The sequence below is a fragment of the Harpia harpyja genome, chromosome 21, assembly GCF_026419915.1.
Source record: "Harpia harpyja isolate bHarHar1 chromosome 21, bHarHar1 primary haplotype, whole genome shotgun sequence".
Classification (NCBI taxonomy): domain Eukaryota; kingdom Metazoa; phylum Chordata; class Aves; order Accipitriformes; family Accipitridae; genus Harpia; species Harpia harpyja.
Window position 1 is genome coordinate 5,528,032 of NC_068960.1, and position 22,000 is coordinate 5,550,031.

Sequence of the window (22,000 nt, forward strand, 5' to 3'; positions counted from 1 at the left end):
GCTTGACTCTTTTTCCCTGGAGGTGCTGAGCACTTTCAGGTAACAATGTGTATTGTCGGTGTTCAGCATCTCTGAAAATGAGGGTGGATGAATTGCAAATTCAGTGTGCGCTGATAGGAGGTTTCCAGGTGTGATCATGCACTTTGTAGTCTGAAAAGCTCTCGGCAACAGCAGCAGCTCCAAGTGATCTCTTTGGTCAGCTCTGTGAAAGCAAATTAGCCCTTTTTGGGGCCAAGAGAGTCCTGTGAATTACAGCCCTACAAGATAGCACATAGAAAAAGTTTAACAGGTTTCTCACTGGAGCAAGGAAAGAGCTCTTTCTGGCAATATCTGCTGGAACACATTGGTGCTGTAACAGAGGCCACGCCAGGCTGCTGAGACACTTGACCAACAGACAGGGAAGGGGGTGGTTTTAAGTTGTCACTTTTGCCTGCTCTGAAACTGGTTGGGGTTTGCTTGGTTTGTATTGATGGAGTTACTCTGATGTCTGAATGGCTGAATCTCCAAAGCTTTAATCAAAACAAGAATCGCGTTGTCAGTGGAGTGCCTACCCAAGCTCAGGCCTTCCCTGATCAGCAGTTGTGAGCAGGTGCGTAAACTGCACCAATTTCAGTGGGATTTAAATTTTTATTTGCCACATGGTTGGAGGCTTGAATCAGGGTATCTTAGTGACACCCATTTTTCCATACTTGCCAAAATTTCTGTATCTCAAACTATCTCGCTTCATACAGCAAAGATGTCCCTTTCATAATTCATCTGCACAGATGTTGCCAAAAAGAACAGAGGCTGAAGCAGGTGGTTCTGCAGGTAGGTTTGTTCAGTGCTGATGATTGCTTGTACCCCAGGGAGACCTTAAACTTGATATATTAACTTTGAATTCTCTTCACTGGATAAGCATGACTACCTGTACTAGAGTATCTCTTCTGCAATTTCAATAATCCAACACTCCAAAGATAAAAGGGAAAACATGGCTATTTCCCCAGGGAGAGTCTTCTCTAAAATGCAAAGTAGGCAGGGCTATATAGCTTGTATTTTTGGGAAAGTGTACAAGGCATAAGGTTTGGAGTGGTTATAGTAATATTTAAGTATTCATTACAGCTCTTTGAGGAGAGAAATTAAACCCTTGTGGTTCCTCGCTTCAGTCTGGTATCTCATTATCCTGTACAGATCTGGGAGGAAGTTTATTCAGTTACTAACAAAAATTACTGAATTTCTTGCCACTCTCCCCAAGACTGACCAGCATCTTGGGAAGCTGCATGGTGTTAAGGGAAAAGAGTTCTTAGGAAGAGTGTTCAGGGATTTTTACAAGAAGTAGCTTTCATTTAAAGCCTCAATTTTGCACAGCAGAAACAGACTTCAGTTAAAAGTACCATTTTTAGGGGAGGGAGGTGGTCATATTGACTATTAAATCAGAAAGTGCTGGATACTGCTAATGAAATGTCTGTGGAAGTTGCTGGTTTTTCCTCTCCCACCTTTGCAAGCTGTTGTAGCCAATTTCATGCCTAACTAGCAAAGAGTCTGGGGTTCTTTTGTTGGGTTTGGTTTTTTTTTACTTTCCCTGGACAGTTGCATTGTACCCCCACTCCCTTCAGTTACAGCAACTTCTTGTTTTAAGAGTAGGAGTGGAATGTTCCGTCTGTTTATTCTTGGGAGAAGATATTTGTCTTTATGAGCTCGTAAAGCTATTAAAAGACTGTTTTCTACTCAGTTCAGGATTATAGACTTTAGAAGTTGCTTCAAAACAAGTATGCTTGAACTTGTGGCAGTAAGGGTATGACAAGTTACTTTGATCATGGAGGATGCTCTAGGTAGCCACGGGATGGTGTGGCGGAGTCTAATGGGAATCTGTGTTGTACCATTGCCTTAGGGATTGTTACATGAAAGCCAAGAGCAGCTTGAGGAAGGACTGACCCGGTTCTGCTGGGGGATCTCCTGAAGGCAGGTCATGTGCGGAGTTCATTTCTAGATCATCTGCCTGTCACAACAAGGCACCCACAGCTCACGAGGCAGAGAAATGAAAGCGCAGCCTTCTCGGGGCTGCAGAGGGAGGCTGCCAGGCAGACCCCCGAAGCCGTGCCCACGGGAGCTCTGTGGCAGGCTGCTTGTCCTGTTGCCTTTTGGGACTTGCCTCCTTTCCCATCTGAGTGCTCAGTTCCTTTTGCTGCCTGTCTTCCCGCAGAAGGCTCACCAAACTGGCTGAAGTGCTGCACAATGAACACCCAGGTTCTGCCCACTGCCTACTACACAGTGAAACTCTGCTCCTGGAACATTTGTAACCGACTCCGATCTTGGCTGCTGAGTTGCAAGTAACTTCTGGGTGTGTATTTATATAGAGAGTGCCCTACTACTTCTTGCTGGTGGTTCATCTGCAGCTTGACCTTCTAAAATGACTCCTAAGTATCTCATCTGTATTTCTGTTCCACAGCTTGCTCAGCAGCTTATTAGCTGCAAGTTATGCTGCTGTTCCCACACCCTTCCAAGTAGAAGTATCTCCCCAGAAACCTGCTGCTTAAAATACAGGAAATCTTAATTAGGGGCTTACCTTCAATTTGTTTTACTTTTAATTCCTTTGTCAGCTGTTTTCTGCCCTTCTACAACTCTGGTACACACAGAGAAGAGTAGGAATTGCACCTTTGTGCTTTAGTCCTGGTTATAACCTTGATTTTTTTCTATGTAACCTTGGCCAGTCATTTCATTCCCCTGTGACCCAGGTTGCCTCCAGTCCGTACTCACACTGGTGTAGGCTGTGTAGTGCAAGTGCAAAGTACTACTTACAGACCCTGGGAATAAAATATTGTGCTGTACTGTAATGTACAGCAGCAGCGCTGGAAACCTTTGCTGATGTGAAGAGTAGCCACCTCCATGGGAATGTATTTGCATGAACAAAAACCTGCAGTGTAATATTGTATGGACCTTCTCTCTTCCAGCTGCCTAAGGACTTAAAAGCGTATTCAGCCACTTTCTGTCTTTCACTGCGAAGTTGCATCTTGCCTGTGGACCCTCCTGAGCTCCCCACACGAGTAGTTGAAGCTCTGAGTTGCCATTCTTGTTTACTTGTTACGTGGAGCACTTCTGGACAAGCTCAGCTGGTAAGTGGTAGTTCTGTCAGTGATGGTGTCAAAAATATGTTATTGGTAAGCAACAGCTCTTCAGCAGAAATTCATGCTTTCACAACAGAGCTAACGTGAGTGTGTAAGACAAATGTCACATAGGGAGTTTCCCATCGGTGACTTCTGCCAGCAGTTCATTTTGTTTCTGTGCCACTCCTTTTCTCTGTTGTCTTTGGACTTTGTTATGATAGAAAGCTGCCTCTTTCCCTTAAGCAATATTGTCATCCTAAGTTTATGGGCTCTTTCTGGAAAGTTTCTAAAGTTCAGCCTAATGATTCAGTACAGAATCGAGTAAGAGCAAATAAGGCTGAACAAAAAGTAATCTCTTGCTTAAAATAGTAAATCTGTTAAGGCAACAACTGAGCAAGTATGGGGCAGTACATGGATTTGTAATTCAAGCAGGATTTGTTTGGAAAATTTCTGCTGCTGGGAAGAATGTCTTGGATGAGAACCCCCTCGCCTTTGACGCTGCCAGGAGAGGGCGGCAGCAGTGGCTCTGCTGCACTGCGCCTGCGCCGAGTCCAGGCGCGCAGCCTGGAAAAAATGTTTCCAGGAATTACTGTCATCTGTCCCAAAGCCAGAACTCCCTCTTTCTCCCTGTATGAATCATGCGGATGTGAAGTCGCTTGTGTTTCCAGAATCCAGCTGAATTTATTACGAGATCATCTCTTCTACTCACCTGCACGTGTAAATCTCAAGCTTTTCTGAGATGTTTTCCACCGATCCTCTCCCTTCTGGCTCCAGAAATGCATTGCAGGGTTACTGCATTGTTTGAGGCCCTCAGAGTGCACAGGGCAAGCGCTCAGGCAAGCCAAAGCCGTTAGCTCCTCTGAGGGAAACATCCTCTCTCTCCTCCCAGCTGAACTGGACCCAGTCCTACCTGCCGATATTTTTAGATGGGAGAAATCTGAACCGTGGCCATGTAGCTGTGAGCTGCAGCAAGTGTTATCAGTGCTGAGGTCTGAGTGAACTGGGGATGGAGAGAGCCAGCCTTCTCCCAGCGTGCTGCTGTTATAGAGCTTGAAAACCCGTTGGCCTCTTGAGCTCCGTCTATAAATAGCTGGAGAGGAACGGCATGCCCTGGCAATGGGAAGGCAGGCTCTGCAGCTCCTGGTGCCAGCACAGCACCCGTTCCTGGTCAGTGGGTGACTTATGGAGTGGAGAAGAGGGAAAGGGCCAGGGTGTTAACTTGTCAAGGCAGAAAGAGAGGAATGCATGTGTAGTTCCCCCTTTTAAGGTAATGATGAGTGTGTGAATGGTTTCAAAGGTTTTCTCTCCTGTGCCAATCTACAGAGGATGTGAGTAGTTACAGCTCAGGGCTCCAAGCCTGGCTTTGTTTGAACTGAAGCAGCTCTGGAGATCCCCTTGAGTGTCCGCCAAAAGCCAGTCATCACACTAACACTGTTCTTTAAGGCAGATGAGCGGCCAGGGATCTTTGTGCTTTACTAGCTGACTCTGTGCCTGTCCTCCTCCATCTCTGCCCCCTACTCGTAGCGTGAGTCCATCGGCCACGGTTGTGCTCCTACGCTCCACACAACCTCCAGCTGATGGGGCGGTGACCAGAACAGAGATGAGCATTTGGTATGAGGGGAGAGGAGAGGGAGAAATATAATCTGTGCTTTAGACTAAAATGCTAAGCGGAGGAGAGCTCTGTGTATGGGAGAGCTGCCCTGGTTTAATTTGCATCTGTTTGTTCAGATGGTCCAAGCTTCTGTGTGAACGTGTTTAGTGTTTAGCATGGACCTCTTCCTGGCTGACTTCAGACCAAATGAAATACGGCAAGAAAATACAAGTGCCCTCACAGGATTTGATGTGGGTTTGGAGTAGTGCTGTCTCTTAGACCAGCACAGGAAAAACCCTTAGAGAAGAACTGATCACATCAAAAATATGTTAGCAATCTCAGAAAAAGAAACACCTTTTATTCCTGTGGGGAGTTGCTGTTTCTGTCTGACAGCAAAAACTTGGGGTGAGAAAGGTCAGAAGCAGGGCACTAACATAACCAAAGCTGCGGGAGCAAAGCTGGCCCAACCCAAGGCAGGCCCAGCCTAGTTTTCCTCCCACCGCCAACGATGAGGGGATGATTCCCCTTTGGACAGTTTTCTAGAACTCAGTTTCCTCCGCAAGGAGGAAAATTTGTCTCCAAGAACTTTCCGTAGCCCGGTGTTGTCCCTAGCAAAGGGTAGGTCCTTCTTCATAGCAGGCAGTTGTCCTGTGAACATTTCCCACTTAGCCAGGGCATCCACGGTCTTGTCTACCTGAGCCAGTTCCTCCTCAGAGACATTCCTCTCTAAGGCAGCAATGCATGTCCCCAGCCACAGTTCATAATCTTTAATGATATCTGTGGACTTGGTGGGTCCGGCGAGCTGGGGCTGGCTGTGCGCCTCTGTCAGCGAACACGAATGCTCGTCCTGTTCCAGCTCCTGGCCGATGGAGAGGGCCTGGCTGCAAGTGTCTGGTGTCAGTGGCTCGGACAAGGAGGTCACAGCTTCAGAGTCGTTCTCGCAGCACATCCCGGAGTCTGAGCTGAATGGAAGGATGTCCTCGGAGGCGGACAGGTCTGCTGACTCTTGCCTTGGCCACGTGGACAATACAGTCTGTGTCCAAGCATAGAGCTTCTGTGATGAGATGAAAAAAGGTTTCATTATAGAGAATGAAAGAAAACAGTTATGCCTTTCCCAGTGTCTGTCAGGCAAACCTATTCATCTTCGGTGGCTCAGCTTCAGATGATGCTGTGGCCCTCTCTGCCAGAAGATGGGTTCAGACAACTCATGGTTACCCTATGAAGCAGGGGCTTCCTCTTGTCCCATTTGCTTGGAGTCAGTGTCTGTGGCAGAGCTGCCTCCAGTCAGATGTGGACTGTATCTGCTCTATTATTGAAGATGGTAGGAGAAAACAGCACAAAATCACTCCCTGCTGTGTGGATGTGATCTCCATGAGAGCCAGACCAGTGCCTCTCTAGAGGAAGCTGTGTCATAAAAGCTCCTGAGATAGTGGTGAAAAATCTTGTTTCATCATGTTGTTAACTCCTGTGGTAATGTGCATTTTATTCCTAAGAATAGCTCTTCTCCTCTCGAGCTGCAATGCACAAGTGGGAAGGCTGGGTTCCAGGAAAGAATTAATGAAAGGAAAATGTCTGAGACAATTTCCTTTTTAAATATTAAATGCTACAATAGGGCATATAACGGGTTGCTTCTGGCACATTTACTCCTTATGCTTTGGGGAATGAATCGCAGTACTCCAGTCATCGCTGGATAAAAGGTGATCTCCTTGTCTGCCTTGTTGGCATGTGTTGGGGTTTTTTTGTGTGTTTTTCAGCTTTTTCACACCCTCGTGGCCTATTTCTTCATCTTTATTTTCTGCAGCTCCCAGGTGATACCTTTGCAAAGCCCTGCGGTTGCTTTAGGGAACAGCAGTGACAGTCAGAGTATTAACCCGAGGTGTAGCCCCTGGTGTGCCTGTCACTGTGCTGGGTCCATATGAGCTGAGCTCAGGGTCAGCTGTAGTGTTTGAGAAACGGGCAGGAGATTTCCAGCCCTGCAGAGCTCCCTTCTCCCGCAGCACCCCACTACTCCCTCCCTCTTCCCTCCTCCATTGCTCTCTCTTCAGGCGAGTGACAGAAAGGATAAAAGAGCTCAAATTGAGTGGGTGGGAGAAATCGGCCCTGTTTCTCATTTCAGTCTGTGCATGAAGCCTCAGGGAAGAATTTCATACGAGAATAAAATGGACTCTTTCAGCTAAGTTAATCCACCCTGCCCCCCTCCTTCTGGGGCAAGAAAAAATGTAAAGGGACAACTTTTCTCCTGCCTCATCCCACCTCCAATAGCCCTTCCCTCCCTCTGGGTTTAAAAAACAAAGACGGCACCAGAAGCTGCAATAGGAGTGGGACTAGGGCAGGGAACAGCAAAGCTATTGGAAAGCTGCAACCACCCCATGATTTTATAATGTCTCAAAATTCCCAAGAGTAGTGAGTCTGGGAAGAAATCACAACTGCTACTTAGCACGATTCCTAAGAAGAGAAAGAGCTGCTGAAATGAGGATGTTTGAACAGTGTATCTGGATTATTTAAGGCAAAAGGAGGGGATGATTGACTCAAGATTGCTAGCAAAACCCCAAAATCTTTCCTGCCTCTCACCCTCTGGGTGGTTTATTGATTCAAATTTGGGAAGGGTTTGTAGGGCTGCAGCCTTTTTTTATGTTCTCATACTTAGAAAGGGATAAGGTCTTCACAGTTTTAGCTTACCTGCAGGCAGGAGCATTCAAAGTGGATGCCCACCCCAGGTAAGTCACTAAGAATGAAACCTGTTGTCTGACACCTCAAGGGGCTCTGGGTTTGGCACGGGAAGTTTTTCAAACCCCTCTGCCATGGCACCGATGTCATCCCCAGCAGCAGTGCAGCCACACTGCGCCTAAGAGTAGATACTGCGATTAACACCATGGTGAGGATGTAGCTAACCCAACTTATAAGAGCAGCTCGAACGCTGTTTTCTTCTGCAGCGTGGCCGCTGCAACCTTATCTCTGCTACATGCAGAACAGCCTGGGATGCTGCAGAAGCAGCAGTTGGAAATGTTGGTTGTGGTGGGGAAACACCATGAGAATTGATTTGCTTTCAGTTTTCAAGATGACTCATGCTAGAATAAGCAGCTGTAATGAAAAAATGGAGTATGTTTCTGAGTGCAACTCAGCTAAATAAATTGAGGGGCTCTTCCTCCTGCATAAGGACTGGTTTCCTGTCCCACAAGCTCTTCTGTTGGTAACTGTGTCTCAGTTGCAGACTTCAGCAGCATTACCTGCTGCTGCTGGCAAGGAACAGCTTTGTATCTGGCATTTCCTGTATTTATTATGAGCGTCTGGGGCTGTTATGTGGCAGGTGGGGATCCGTGGTAGTTTTCCAAAGGGAAATGTGACTTTAGACTTGCACTTGGCCAGCCACAACCTCTCAAAACGTGCTTAGCAAGCAACTTTGCTATCTGATATTGTCTCCAAATGCTTTGTGGTCTCTTCTGTCTGGTTCCTTAACTGTTTAATTCATCTCTGGCATTTATATTTCCTCTTAATGCTATAGCAAAGCCTCTCACTGAGATTATCACAACTGTCTTATACCAGCTTGTACTACATATAGCTGAGCTTTTCCTTGTCAAGGAAGCAGATGTGACATTTGGCAAGTGTATCCTCTCTTCAGGTTTGTGTTCACTGTTGCCAGGGGATGCTGAGCCAATTACAGTATTTACTGCAGGTGTAAATGCAAAAATGTTTCTAGAAAAAGCTTAATCCAGATGGCAGTTCTCTTCTAGAAAGCAATAGCTGGATGCTGACAGGCTGGGTGTTTAAATAAAATGGAATTTTACTCCTCTGGTAGTCTCAGCAATTTAGGTACCTCTCAGACAGAAGCAGGGACCAGCCAGCCTTGAAATCAGAGAATGGTCTAACACCACTGCAGATGCACAGACAAGCAGCAAAACCACATGAACGTGGGTTTGTTTGTTTGTTTTTTTTTTTCCCCCACGTCCTTTGCTGTGCTTCTGTGCATCTGATTCCAAGCTGAATGAAACTAGAGGCATCCCCGTTCTCATTCTGCATGTATCTTGTTACAAATATAACCCACATACTTTAAAGTAGGCAGCCGTGAAAAGTCCTGTCTCTGAACATGATGTGTGTCAGACAGGAATTATAACCAGGGAGAAGATAGGGTGCCGAGTGAGAATGATGACATTATTTCTATTCCACCAGCCGCTTGGCTACTGAATCCTGCTTTTTGGACAGCAGAGGGAGAGAACACTTTCTAGAGCTAAGGGCATCTTAGCACTATTCCTGGTGTTGTCTAAATGTGGTGTTAGGAGTTTTATGGGTGGGAGAGAAGAGACAAAAGATGAGTCTGGGACCCTCCACTTATTAGGGGGTAATAATTTGGCATTCTTTCTCATATCTTTAAACAGAGGAACTGCAGCAACGTACACATTTAATATTTTTTCCCTCTTACCAGCAGCCCCAGAGAGGCAGAAAACCATGGCGGCACACAGGAAAAGGTATAGATGTGGGAATTGCTGCGCTCGCTGACCCTCTGGTTTGAAATCTGCCTGCCCTCCCCACCTCATTTTTGGGAGTAGCAAAATGTGGTCAGCCTGTTGCACTGTCCCTTGTTGTGAACAGCCAAAAGCCCTAGAGCTTGTGTAAAGTGCTATGTTAGTCACAGACCATGTGTACAACCACCCCCCTCCATTTAGGTGTAAGCTTGCTTTCTTAGCACCTTGCACTGAGAGCATCTGCATTTAACATGCTGCTGCAGTGCATTGAATGCTGTGGTTTGGGGTGAGCCGCTCTGCTCCCTGCTATGTCCCCTTGCTTTAGGAAGGGCTGATGGATCTGTCTCTCACCCTGTAGCGCTCGATGAGTTTGAAACCCACGACGTGCTGCAGCTTCCGAAGGCAGATGGGACACGGCTCCAGAGGCCGCAGCAGGGCTTCGTCCAGGCTCAGCGCGCCCTGCATGATGCACTGCAGCCAGCGGCAGGTCCCCAGCCCCATCAGGTGGCAGATCTCGTGGCAGGTCACCTTTCAGGAAAGCAAAAATTACAGCGGCGTATGGTCATTCCTGCTTTCACTGTCACCTCTTCTTCCTCCTCTGTTGTTTCCCTTTCCCTGCTCCCCAACAGGCTAACTGACTCATTGCTCAGCCCTGGCAGTTCTCCAGCCTAGGCTTTTCCGAGGTGGAAGGGGAACATGGCTCCCTTCTTCCCAGGTACCCCAACATCCATGTTTGTGTGGTGGAGGAGGAAGGGTGGGTGTGTTTTTTTTAGAAGCAGCTGTGGGAAAACCCTGTAGATCGCATGTTCAGAGCTGTAGGGCAGTGCTGCTGTCACTCTCTTCCCCAAGGACAGTGTGGTGTTTGGGTTTTTTGTTTTCTTAAGGGGAGAAAAAACAGTCCCACTGCGGTCTGAAAAGAGCAGCACAGTCCACGTGAGAAAACTGTAAGAAGCTATTGGCAATAACAGATCTGGGTCCTTCCGAAGCAGATGCTCTTAACGTTTGTGCCAAAGCAAAAACTAAGCTGGAGTCAGCTGGCCAAGCATGACTGCCTTGGGAATTGGCAACCGTGGAAAGGCTGAGGATGGAGGATTCCCCTCCTCCTCCCATTGCCACCTAACATCATTTGAAATTGCTACAGGAAGAGACCTCAGCCTCAGAAATCCTGAGCAAATACCAGGGGAGGCAGAAAGAAATGGCATCAAAGGTGTTGGTGCGGCTGCTCCGCGTGGGCCAGCTTTGGGAGAAGCGCTGAAAGCAGGAGCTGGCACGAGGGCACAGGGGAGATGCTGGGATGAGGGAGGACAGCACTTGTGAAGGGGATGTGTTGGAGATAATGGGTTTAAGGGCATCTGCGTGTAAATATAAGTGCAAACTTGTCTGAGGTATTTTTCTCATCTATCCATCTATGTAAGCAGGTCTGTCAAGTGGTCCCTTCCCCTTATGGATACCGATGTCTGAGGAAGACACAGTCACCCCTTCCCAGCCATCCATTTGTTAACACACAACTCCGCTAGATACTCTGATTCACCTCCAAATACTGTATCACCTAACAGATCCTACTGCACGTGCATCATCTGGCAAGCAAAATACTCAGATTACCCAAGCACAAGCCTGGGAGCTGGGCAGGGGTTTTGTTTCAGTGTTGCTCCATGACATAAGGCAAGTCCTGTAGCCTCACTATACAGCTGATGCTTTGGTTTGCTCCAGTGACAAGGGGAGTAAGAGTTGTCTACCTGGTGCACTAAAATACAAGCTCTTTAGGACTGTGTTAAGTGTGATTAAGCAGTGATTGCCTGCATCTTCTGGGAGCAGAGTCTCATGCCTGCTTTACTGGGCCGAGATGTGGATTATGCCCAGGCCTGAAATATTTAACCCTACATGGCAAGAAATACGGGGTGCCGGTCCTACCTTACAGCACTGGACCATCTCTTGGGCACTGAATGGCAATGTCCGGTCTCTGCTCTCCTTGCTGACTTCACATAACCGTTCTTTCTGTGTGAGTGGATTCAAGCTGCTACAGCCAGCCTGGGGGAAATCCCCAGAAAATCTGGCAAAGCTGCAGACTCCTACTTCTGTAAAGAGAGGCACGTACAAGTTAGGCATCAGCTCTCTTATGACCGTCTCTCACCTTGGGCAGCATGAAAAGAAAGCTGTTGTAGCACAGTCCAGTTGAGCACAAAGGGTGTGATGAGACACTTCCCAAAAGGTTTGTAGCACCTCAGTTACCTTTGCCTGGAGCAGGAGCCCTGACTGCTAATTTTAAATTGGGAAAACCTACTTCCTCTTATCAGGGAGAGAATAACACGTTAAGGATAGGATTTGACTATTCCAGTCTTGCAGCGAGGGCTTTTTGGTACAGTGCTGCCTTATTTATATGCATGCTGTGCTAGGAGATCATGGGACACCAATCCCACCTTGTCCTGGCAGGAATTTGCTGAACGTGAAGCTCCAGGTCTCACATGGGTAAAGGTCCAGCAGAGTGAGTCCAAGGACACACAGGGCATCCATGGGCTTGTTGTTCTTCAGGAAATTCAGGATCCCATCTGGAGAAATACAAGAGAGATGTTCATTAAAATGAAACATCCCTGGAAGGCATGCAAGAGCCAGAATTTCTGCTGCTCATGGGGAGGAGGATGTAATCCAAGCCACAGGTAGCCAGAGCTGTTGGATTCAGCATCTTGGATGGAGAACCATGGCTGTGTAGCCCATCTCCTCAAATCAGAGTATGAGCAGACCTGACTTTGGAAGTGGTGCTGAGCACAGAGTTAAAACAAAGCAGAGCTAAGGGCAGAGATGTAGGTGAATTCAGTACTAACCCATGGAAATGAGCACCTGGAAGTAGAAAAATTTCCCTACAGACATTTCAGACCTGACCTGGAGCAGCCACATCGCTGCAGTGCTAGGTCTGTGCTGAGCACGTGCTGCCCACGATACCTGCAAACAGCTTGTTCCAGATGGATGTTTGTGCAGTGAGAGTTTGGCAGCTGACAAACCCACTTCCCTGGGGAGCTGTGTGACACTTGAACCCAGATTTCCTAACGTGAAAGGCCAATGAGTTCCCCACCTGCACCACCCAGGCCACTGATTTACTTTGGCTCTGGACAAGAGATGGGAGAACTCAGACTGCACCAAATCAACAGTGCCTTCCCGCAGAGCTGATCCGATCACTTTGCAGAGCTGGACCTAAACATAATAGCACTGAAAAATACAAACAGCAGAGGAAAATATGATGAAAGTCACTTTGTGTTTTATTCCTGTTTCCAGCCTCAAAGTTCTGGGTTTTCCATGGGAACAGGATTACTCCCTTCCTCATCCCCTCCCTGCTCAGGCAATGAAGGGCTATTTCAGGCATTTCCTAAGGGAGGGCTCGTGCCTGCGTGCCAAGCTGATGTCTCTATGGGCTCCCCGCTCCCAGGTCCTTACCTGCGTGAAGCTGCACCCTGTCCGAGTCCCGGCTGTGGCGGTAGCAGCAGTGAATGGAAGAGATGGGGATGGAGGGAAGGCACTTCACACGGAGACCCAGGAAGAAAGACTCAACACAGCTCTGGAGGGAATCCAGCAGCGAGAGCCCGGCAGGCCCTTCGATTAAGTCTAAGAAGAGAAGCTCTATTATCAGTTTTTTAAAGCTAGGGTGAACCACAGGGTCTGAAGGGGTTTTGTGGGGCTGGCCACAGCAACTGAGGAAGAGGAAGGCTGGTTCATTCTGAAGTTAATTGCTTACTCTGGGATGTGGCGGACATCTCTAGAAGGTTATACAGATATGGAGGAGAAGAGGGGGCTCTTTCTGAGAGGTGGCTTAAGGCATTAGTACGCTCTCTCGTTAGCACAGCAGATATGCTAGGAAGATTGTCTCCTATTTTAAGTTGTGCAGAAGGATTAATGTGGGAATGGGTGGCTGTTTTTAATGAACCATCAGGGATGGAGCTCCAGAAACACTGTTTTATCCAGCATTGTTTTACATCTAGGTGTATATGTATGTATGTATGCATACATATATTCACAGCAAATCTCACCCAGGGGCACACATACCATTTACAGGGCAGGTCTACTGGTGGTTGTCATCGTGGCTTGTGACTCTGGACTGGGGACATGTCAGAGCATTTGGTATTACACTTACCTTTGCTATGGCAATTGCATTTTGCAGGTTAGTCCTTAGAAGAGGATGTTAGTAGCGTTCAGTACCACCCACCTCCCTCCCATACCTTTCCAGGTGGCTCAGTGAAGATGCCCGCATTACCTATAGGTTGCAGGTAAATGTGCTTTCGACAGAAGTTCTGCTTCCTCCTCAGCATGGCGTGATAGAACATCTCAAAGTCCTCAGGGGCATCGGGGTGGCTGAGGAGCCAGTCGAAAGCCGTCCGGATAAGCAGCGTGCAGAAGAGCGTTCTCTGTGGGTTGTAGGCTTCAGAAAGGAACAGCTTCTCTGCCCTGGAGAAAGCTTTGGCATACAGCTCCTGCAGGGCTGGGTTGGTGGAGATCAGCGCGTCCTTCAGAGCCCGGGGCCCGAAACTGAATTCCTGAGCGTGTTTGCACTGCAGCATCGCGGAGAAACCCACCAGCTGTGGCACTGCCTGCAGGAGGGGATACAACCATCAGCACAGGGCCTCACAACCGACCTGGAAACCTTCTCATGCTTTGCTCTCAAAGCAGTTTGCCCCAAGATCCCAGCTGTAAGGTTTGATTGGGAGCTTATAAATGCTGTCCAGAGTGCTGGCCAGGAGCCCTACACGGTTACATGAGAGTAGCTGTTATAGGGTGCTCTACATCTGCGGGTATGTCACTGGTTTATGGACAATGTACCAGTAGATGGTGCTCAAGAAATGCATAGCCTTATTATTGCTACCAGAAGTCTGGATTAAATCAGATATTTTGATTTTTTTTTTTTTTTTTTTTTTGGTGCTCTATCCTGAAGTCCCAATAACATGGGAAATACCTCTGTGTGTTGTGCAACTGGCTGCACTGGCCCTCATATGATGTTGAAAGGTGGTGCTCCTTTTTGCTGGGGCTAAACCACACTCCTTGGGGCTCTTGAAGGCATAGGTCCATGGCAGGAAAGAAGAGGTAGATCTTGGTCTTTATTTATCTGTCTAGCTGTCAGAAACCTAAACTTCTGACTTACCTGACACCAGTAAAAGCAGCTGTTCACTGTTGACAATTTCCTCTAACAGCTTTCAGTCCTCACTCTTAGGTATCAACCCCGGGGCATTTGCCGGCTCCCAGTGCTGTTGTCAGGCTGCAAGATGTGGGAAGGTTTGCCCAGCCTGATCCACAGGTGGGACTTGGTGTGCGAGACTTGTGTTTGCTGGTGCTGCCGCCTCTCTAGCAAGATATGTCTGGGCCCGTTGCCATCATGTCACTTCGTGAATAACTTCATGTCACACCGTGTTAGCATCAGGAATGCTGGTGATGATGTAAAGTGGTAAATAAAGAGCAAATGAAAGCCTGCAGCAGAAAGAAATTAATTCAGAGCATCCCAGAAATATCCTCTCCAGGGTCCTTTCTAAGGCCAGCGTTTTCCAAAGCTGTAGAAGTCAAGCACCTATTTCCCATTGCAGTTTATGCACTTATGGAGATTCCAGTAGACATCCTGGGGAAAGGGAAGACAAAGAGGAAACAAAGTACAACCCCTACGGCTAACCTATGTCTGGATTTTTCCAAAGACATTCATTTTTTTTGTAAGGAGATCAAGCCAAGTAGAACTAGAGTATTTTGGAGCAGCACTTTGGGCAAAGTTGCCTCCCACAGGTAAGTGCTCCACCTGTATACAGGAGAATGAAAAATATGCAGGTATATATGAACAAAAGCACAGGGTTTCTAGCAATAAGTATAATCTTCTATTAGGCAAGTTAATACTAACTGAAAAGAAACCAGACAAGCTTTCTGGGTGGATAAGCAAATGTATCAGCTGCTGACCATCGTCATTATAATAGCATCATTCAGTCACTGAAAAAGGGGAAATATTTTTAGGAGAAACTGGTTAAGTCTATAATTTAAGTAGGTTTGCAGCCTCGCTCTGTCAGATAAGTGACATTCAGTGGCCCTTGAGGACAGCAATGTAACAAGAAAATTTAATATTTAAAAAATAGTACCAATATGAGCCAAAGTCTTTGCTCAGTTATGCAAAGAAGGCTCTGGTAGTTTGCACTGTAAGAGAAAGGTAGCAGCCCATTAAAATTAACACTGAATTTCTTTACATCTAACCCTTGGGAAGATATGTGTATGTATAAGCGGTCCTTAAAAAAGACTCGGTTTGTATGATCTTTTTTGGTGCTAAGGGCATATAGCCTAGGAGAGGGAGCGGGTAAGCATTTCCTTTTATTTTTGCAAGCTTTGTGTTTCGCTAGCATTAAAGGCTGACAGCAGACAGCACAGTGGGATCTGAAGTGGTACAAGGGCCCTAATACAATGAAAGTTTAGAAATAAAATCTGCGATGCTTTCTCAGCCACCTCTTCTTATTGCCCAAAAAATGTCCCAAGTGCTTCTGCTGGTTTTTACAGGTAGCAACAAGGGTTCATGTGATGTCGTTCTATGCTTTGTCACCCAAATCTCTACACTTCTGACTTGCTTCCAGATTTGGGAGGATGAATTGAGTCTGACCCCACCAGGTCATCAGGAGTTTTGCCTTGGGCGAGGGTGGAGATTTGCCTTTTCCTAAGGCCAAGATTTCACTTGTTCTGCACAAACCTTAAATACGAGCATCGTTTTTCCAGTCATATGCAGAACTTACACTTGGAAACTATTAGCAATATTAAAATGACTGAGGATGCGATCCTGTGAGCTACTGACTGTGTGTTGCTCCCAGGGAAATCAAGGAGAGACTTTGCGCTTGGTCCAGGTTGAGAGTGATCTTGTCAAAGAAGGTTTCTGAGAAGCACGAGCCACTTTCATCAGCGCTTCCTGGCAATAAATGGAGTGTGGGTCTGGGGGAGGAGGAGCTGGTTAAAAAATGAATGGATTTTTCTTTTCTAAATGGGACGTATGCAACAGCAGATACAATGAGCGCACAGTCTTCTAGCGTGTGTTCCCCGGGGCTCTCTCATGGAATATAGTGTGTACCCAAAGCTATGGGATATACATTGTTTCCCAAGGCTTCCTAAAAGGGGACATTCACCCAGCTCCAGACATTCCCAGCTATGACCATGGGTGTTTTGTGAATGTCCACCATGCCCAAAGATGCCCATGATTACACTTTAGTGGTTTGAAAGCTCAAGGACAGGAATTCACTTGCAACACACAGTCTGGAGCAATGCATGCCTCTGTCTCCTGGAGACTCTGGTTTTGCTTCCGACAGAACAGTAGCAACCCATTATGTTCTCCAAATCCAACACAGTAACTTTTCTTTAACAAGCTTTTCTAAAATACTTCACTGGAGAAAATTAATGCTTCAGAAAATTTTTATGGACAACTTTAGCAGTTTAGAAAAAGAAACCATTTTACAACATTAACTACAGTAGATGTTATTTGTGCTTGATCTAATATATGGATATAGTGTTTCACTAACTGAAGTAGTGCAAAAGGGCTTTGTAATTTTTAGTTCTTGTGTTGAGGGTGCCTTGTATTACTCCATGATGCAGTGCTTCAGGAGGGAATGGCACTTTAACTTGGATTTTTTTAATTTTTTTTTTTTCCCCTCAGTTTTTAAGATGCCAAGGTGGTGATGAAGAAGTGGAAGCACTGATGCATCTTTCTGCCCTTCAGGTATATAGGAAGGAGACATCACGTCTTTAAGAAAAAAAGCAGCTAATTTGGCCCCTTGTTTACTGACAAGCCATAGGACTTGACTAGCAAGTCCTGAGGAGGAGAAAGTAACTCTTTTTATTTAAAAGGCCAGTAACTTGTATTTGCACTGGAGGAAATGCTTTAAGCAAAATAATAATTTAAAGATCTGCTGCAAGTGGAGACACTCATCATGTCCACTGATGTGCCATTTTCTACTTTTACCATTAGAATAAAAGCATCCTATTCCCAATCTGCATTTTGTCATTCCATCTTGCAGCCATTTGCTAATGTAATTATTCCAAAACAAGGAGCACCTGTATTGGATTGTACAAATGAGCAATGCCTGTCTGTGCAGTATGAAACATGAGCCTGTGCCCTCCTGGCATCCGCAAGGTCCCTAAGAGAGCAGGGAAGGAGCCAGCCTGTGCTGGGAATCCTAGTCCAGTTTATGGAGACCTCCCTCTCTTTTCTTTCATATTCTTCATCATCGCATCCACACAGTGCAGTGGAGACAGACATAACCCAAAGGTTTTGGCACTTGGCTCCTTGTCTGCTGTTGGGGACAGCTTTTTCCAATGATTGTGTTGTAGGAACCCAGTTGTGACCTTTCTGCTTGTGGTGCATGTTGTGAGGCAGGAGCTCCAAGGACAACACGGGCTGTACGTCTGGCTTTTGGTAACATACAGAGGTTTCAGCTCAGATTTGGCATATCACACAAATCTTTTTACTATGAAATTTGATGGATTTTTTTCATGGTGGGTGTTTTCACGGGAAATGCTCCCAAAATCCAGTCTCAGCACGTAACAGCTCAGCCGTCGGTATACTCCCTTTCTTACAGTAACCTGTAAACGTGCTTTATATGCAATTCAGGTTACTCATAAATTATTCTCTTTGCAAATCAGGCACCTATAAATTATTCTCTGTAATTGAAAATTACCTATGAATTATTCTTTTTGTAATTCACAGATATGTCACTTATTCTCTGTTATATTGACATTGCTTTCTTGGATAGATATGCCTGGGGCTGACAGTAACAGTGTAATTCTCAAAAGCCAAGGCAATATCACACAGCGCGAGTTCATTCGGGATATTCTGACAAGATAGAAATGGTCTTGCGTGCAGAAAATCTGTTGTACAGGTCCAGAGAAGGGCACTCAGTACATAATGGATTTATTTGGTATTTTATGGAATTTGGCCCTAACATTGTACAGATTGTATTTTTTATTTTTTTTTTAAGCTGGTCATTCTAAAGTTGTTTATTTTATAAGTCGACTTCTAACTCATTTCTAACTCTGACTCTCTCATATATACTGCAGGCTGCAAATGCACAGAAGGACATTCATTCTGTTTCCATCCCCTCTCAGCTCTTGTGAAGTATTTAGAGGCAGACTCACTTAACTGGGCTCTTTGGATGTCAGAGGGACATTAACAGAGTCTCTTAAAACTGATTAATTGCCTAAGTTAGGTGCTGTACTGTAAACAAGCACTGATAATGCAGAAAATTCATAGCCAGTCAACAGAAATGAAAAGCCCAGAGCAAACATAACAAGCATTAACTAATTATCAACACACGCCCTAGTTGCTTAATAGCTCTTTTCCTGAGATTTGCCATTGGTATCTGTTACTGTCACTCTAGGATCAGTCTTTCCTTCCCAGTATCACACAGATGACAGGCTGAAAGCAATTTTCTCAATTTATTTGTTGACATATATAGAAAGAGATTTTTCTTGACTGAGAAGCTGAACTCTCAATGGGTAAAAAAGTCCAGCGTGTTGGGACAGAGAGAGGACACCGAGGTGTAACAGCATTTAACTCGAGTCCAAATAAAATTCTCAGCAGTCCAGCTCCTTCCTCGAGGACCTCAAGGCAGCCCCTTGCACAGAGCCAGGCTTTGCCTGCTGAATAAGCTCAGCTGCTGGGGTCAGACCAAATCTGTTTTGCCAGGTTCAGACCTGAAATGGGGCAACTCCCAGGGGCTGCAGGGGAATTTAAAAATGCTCAGCACTTCTCAGAATCGATCTCTTCTGCTTACGGAGAAAATACACTCTGGACCTGGTCATCCCCATACTTGTACCCACAAGGAGCTGTCACATCTTCTGTTCATTTTCCATTAAATGGCCACAAAACACTGAGTCAGATCTGTATGTGTTCCAGACCATAAAGTTAGATAAAACCTTCTGGCCTCACGTACTGCCGGATCACAATAATATTTATGTGTAATGTCTCCAGAATATGTTTGTGACTTGGAAACAGATGCTTTGTGTGGTCTCTCTCAAAGTGAGTCATTCCTGGTGCTGTGGAAACCATCAGGGATTCACACATGCATTTACTGGGAGGAGAACCTACCTGTCATATTGGAACAGTGATTGATATGTTATTGCCGCAAGGCTCAGTCCTGGAAGGTTGTCCTCACATGAATCTTCCTCATTAATTTACTTAGATTGTTGGACAAGTCAGATGGACAACTCACATGCAGAAAAGTTTGCAGGATTAAAGACTAGATTTGTAAAGGTCATTAAATACCCAAGATGGAGACAGATGCTTGCATATGTCCTTATTTAAGTATTCTTACTTAAGTGTTCTTAAGAATTTAAGAACACCTACACATCCACTTTCCCCTAAATTTTGGTTTACGTTAAACCTGATCTCTTCAATACACTTTTCTTTCTATGAATATGTATTAAGGACATACATCATCCCTAGTTTTGCTCTTCTGTCCTAAGGATTTTATTTATCCTATGCTCATACATAATGGTACATTTTTTTAGTGCCTTCTATTTGGGGCTCTCTAAGTGCCATACAAACATTCATGAACTTCTCTGTGCTACCCTCCAAAAAGTAAGCTGACGGTATATGCCTTTCTCCCTGCTCCCCCTCATCACCCATTTATTCATCATTTTTAGTGCTATCTCTGTTTGGTTTAGTCCGGTTAAACTCTCTGTGGTGCTTCTCCTGTGTACGTGTTTGATGAAGGGCTGGCTGCATTCTTCTCCCCTTGCTCTTACGTGAAACAAACCTCTACAATCTGCTAGCTGGTTCCTGTGCATTTGCTGACATAAGACCCAAAAGCACCCAGATGCAGAGAGCAACACTTACTGGTGCTGTACAGCCAACCTAACACTGCAGAGATACCCAAGCTCTAATCATTCACAGCTCCAGGCACTTTGCTCTTCATCATACTTGTCTAGACAGACTAAATGGTTTCTGCAAGACAACCCCAGCGTTAGCCAGGAAAGAGGCTGCATTTTCCGTACAGATGAATGCCCAAACAGGTACGGCTATGGTCGGATATTCCCTCGAGCACAGGCATTATAAAAGTGGTTCATCACACAGTATAAATGCACTGTAATGCTGTGCCTCCTCCCAAGAAATCAAGTGCTTTTTAAGTGGTGCCGCCAGGTAGGGGATGTTTATGTGCATTTTACAGCCAAGGAGAAGGAGGGGGCTCCAAGGTAGTACCGCGGCCGAGCAGCCACAAAGCCAGCATGGCTTGGGGGGGGGGACAACGACAGACCCCAACCCCCAAATTTCTTAGTGGCCAGCTGTACCCTAACCACCAGCCCCGGGGGTTTGCTGGGCGAGAGGGATGTTCTGGAAACGCTGCAGAAGCAGGTCCTGCTCCTGGGACACCCCAGCATCCCCCTCGCCCCCCGCCAGATTTGGAAAAGGGGCAGTTGGTGCCGATCCCCGGGGCAGGACCGGCACGGGTGGGTGTGTGGGGAAGCACCGAGTCGCGTCCCCCCCCCCCCCCAGCACCCTGGGACGAGACCCCAACCTCAGCCGGCGGCACCCCAAGCCCCCGGGAGGGTGCACCGAGGGCGGCCCGGGCACTGCAGGAGAGCACCCCGGGCAGGACCCCCAGCACCCTGGGACCCTACCCCGGGCACGGACCCCCGGACCCCGGGGGGGGCCGATGCCCATCACCCGGCAAGATGCCTCCCCCCTCCCCGGCGCTCCCGTGCCCCCGCTTCCCGCCATGCCGGGCTGTGCCCCCCTCCCCTCACGATGAGGGCTGCCCTCCCCCCCTCACGATGAGGGCGAACCCCCCCTCCCGTGCCCCCCCCTTCCCTCCCCTCAAGCGGCCCGGGGAGGAGGGCAGGACTCACCGCCCGCCGGGCCGGGGCTGCGGAGACCGGGGAGGTGCGGGAGGGCCGGGGCACCCGGTTCGGAGGTTGACGAGGCGGAGCGGAGCCCGGCGGCGGCAGGAGGAGCAGCAGGAGGAGGAGGAGGAGGAGGAGGAAGAAGAAAAAAGGCGAGGGGGGGGGGGTCGGCCCCTCAGTCTTGGAAACGGCGGGATTCGCCGAGCCGCCGCCGCCGCGAGCCGCCTCACGCCGATGCGCGGGGCAACCGCCAGGGGGCGCCCTCGGAGCGGGGCTGCCCCGGGGGGGGGATGGGGGCGGAGGGGGCAGTTACGCGGGAAGGGGGGGGGGGGGGCAAGGGAGAAGGTGTCCACGCGTGGTGACAGGCTCGGTGACAGGGACGGGTCCTTCCCGGTTTCGGTGGAGCCTGGGAGAGGAGAAGGAAGCGGGATCTCATTTTGGGAAACGTGTTCCCCGAAGAGCCTGGGGCTGAGCGACGCGGCAGCGCTCCAAGGGCTGCAAGCTCTTTAATCTCCGCTCTTCATAAGAAATGAATGGAGGAGTGGGTGTCTGGAGGCCGGAGCGCTGGTTATGTGGTTATGCCGGCGACTGATGCGATCTCCTCCGTGGGAGCGGTGTTTGCATTTGCCTTGATGCTCCGCTCAGTACAGCTCTCCCACATGGCCTGGATGCATTTCCGTGTCCACGGTGTCCTTTAATTTGGGAATATTATCTGTTGTTGGAAAGGTTAATTACGTTAGAGGAGTGGAACTCCGCTCCCATTTCTCCATGGCTTCATTTATTCTGTCTTTCATGTTTTGATCCCTTCAACGCTTTGATCCCTCATGTCTGCCGTCCCTAGATGGAAGGAATAAGGAATACCCTGGCTGGGACGCAAGCGTGTCCCTAAGTGACATAAGCTGAAATTAGGAAAAAAAAAAACGTTTTACAGCCTCAGGAGCTGTAGTGGTCCTGGCAACCCAAATGCCATCTGCACGCCCAGCACAACCGAGGGCCTCGCGAGGGCCAGCAGAAATGTCCTGCCGGAGCCGAGGTGGCCATAGAAG

The 22,000-nt window shown here is 47.4% G+C and overlaps 1 protein-coding gene across 4 annotated transcripts; it reads right to left on the minus strand.

Moving 5' to 3' along the window:
* Positions 1–5,009: 5,009 nt before the first annotated feature.
* Positions 5,010–21,082, minus strand: AMZ1 (archaelysin family metallopeptidase 1). 4 transcript variants are annotated; one of them, XM_052773275.1, is made up of 8 exons: positions 20,961–21,082; positions 14,254–14,721; positions 13,372–13,705; positions 12,558–12,725; positions 11,549–11,677; positions 11,043–11,206; positions 9,483–9,659; positions 5,010–5,725 (listed from the first exon to the last, which is right to left on the minus strand). In XM_052773275.1, exons 3-8 carry the CDS (start codon positions 13,673–13,675, stop codon positions 5,156–5,158), a joined length of 1,512 nt encoding a protein of 503 aa, XP_052629235.1. In that variant the 5' UTR covers positions 13,676–13,705; positions 14,254–14,721; positions 20,961–21,082; the 3' UTR covers positions 5,010–5,155. The 4 variants fall into 4 exon arrangements, with proteins under 4 accessions (XP_052629235.1, XP_052629237.1, XP_052629238.1 ...); XM_052773277.1 differs by having other exon boundaries at positions 14,254–14,576; positions 20,961–21,055; XM_052773278.1 differs by having other exon boundaries at positions 14,254–14,534; positions 20,961–21,049.
* Positions 21,083–22,000: the final 918 nt, after the last annotated feature.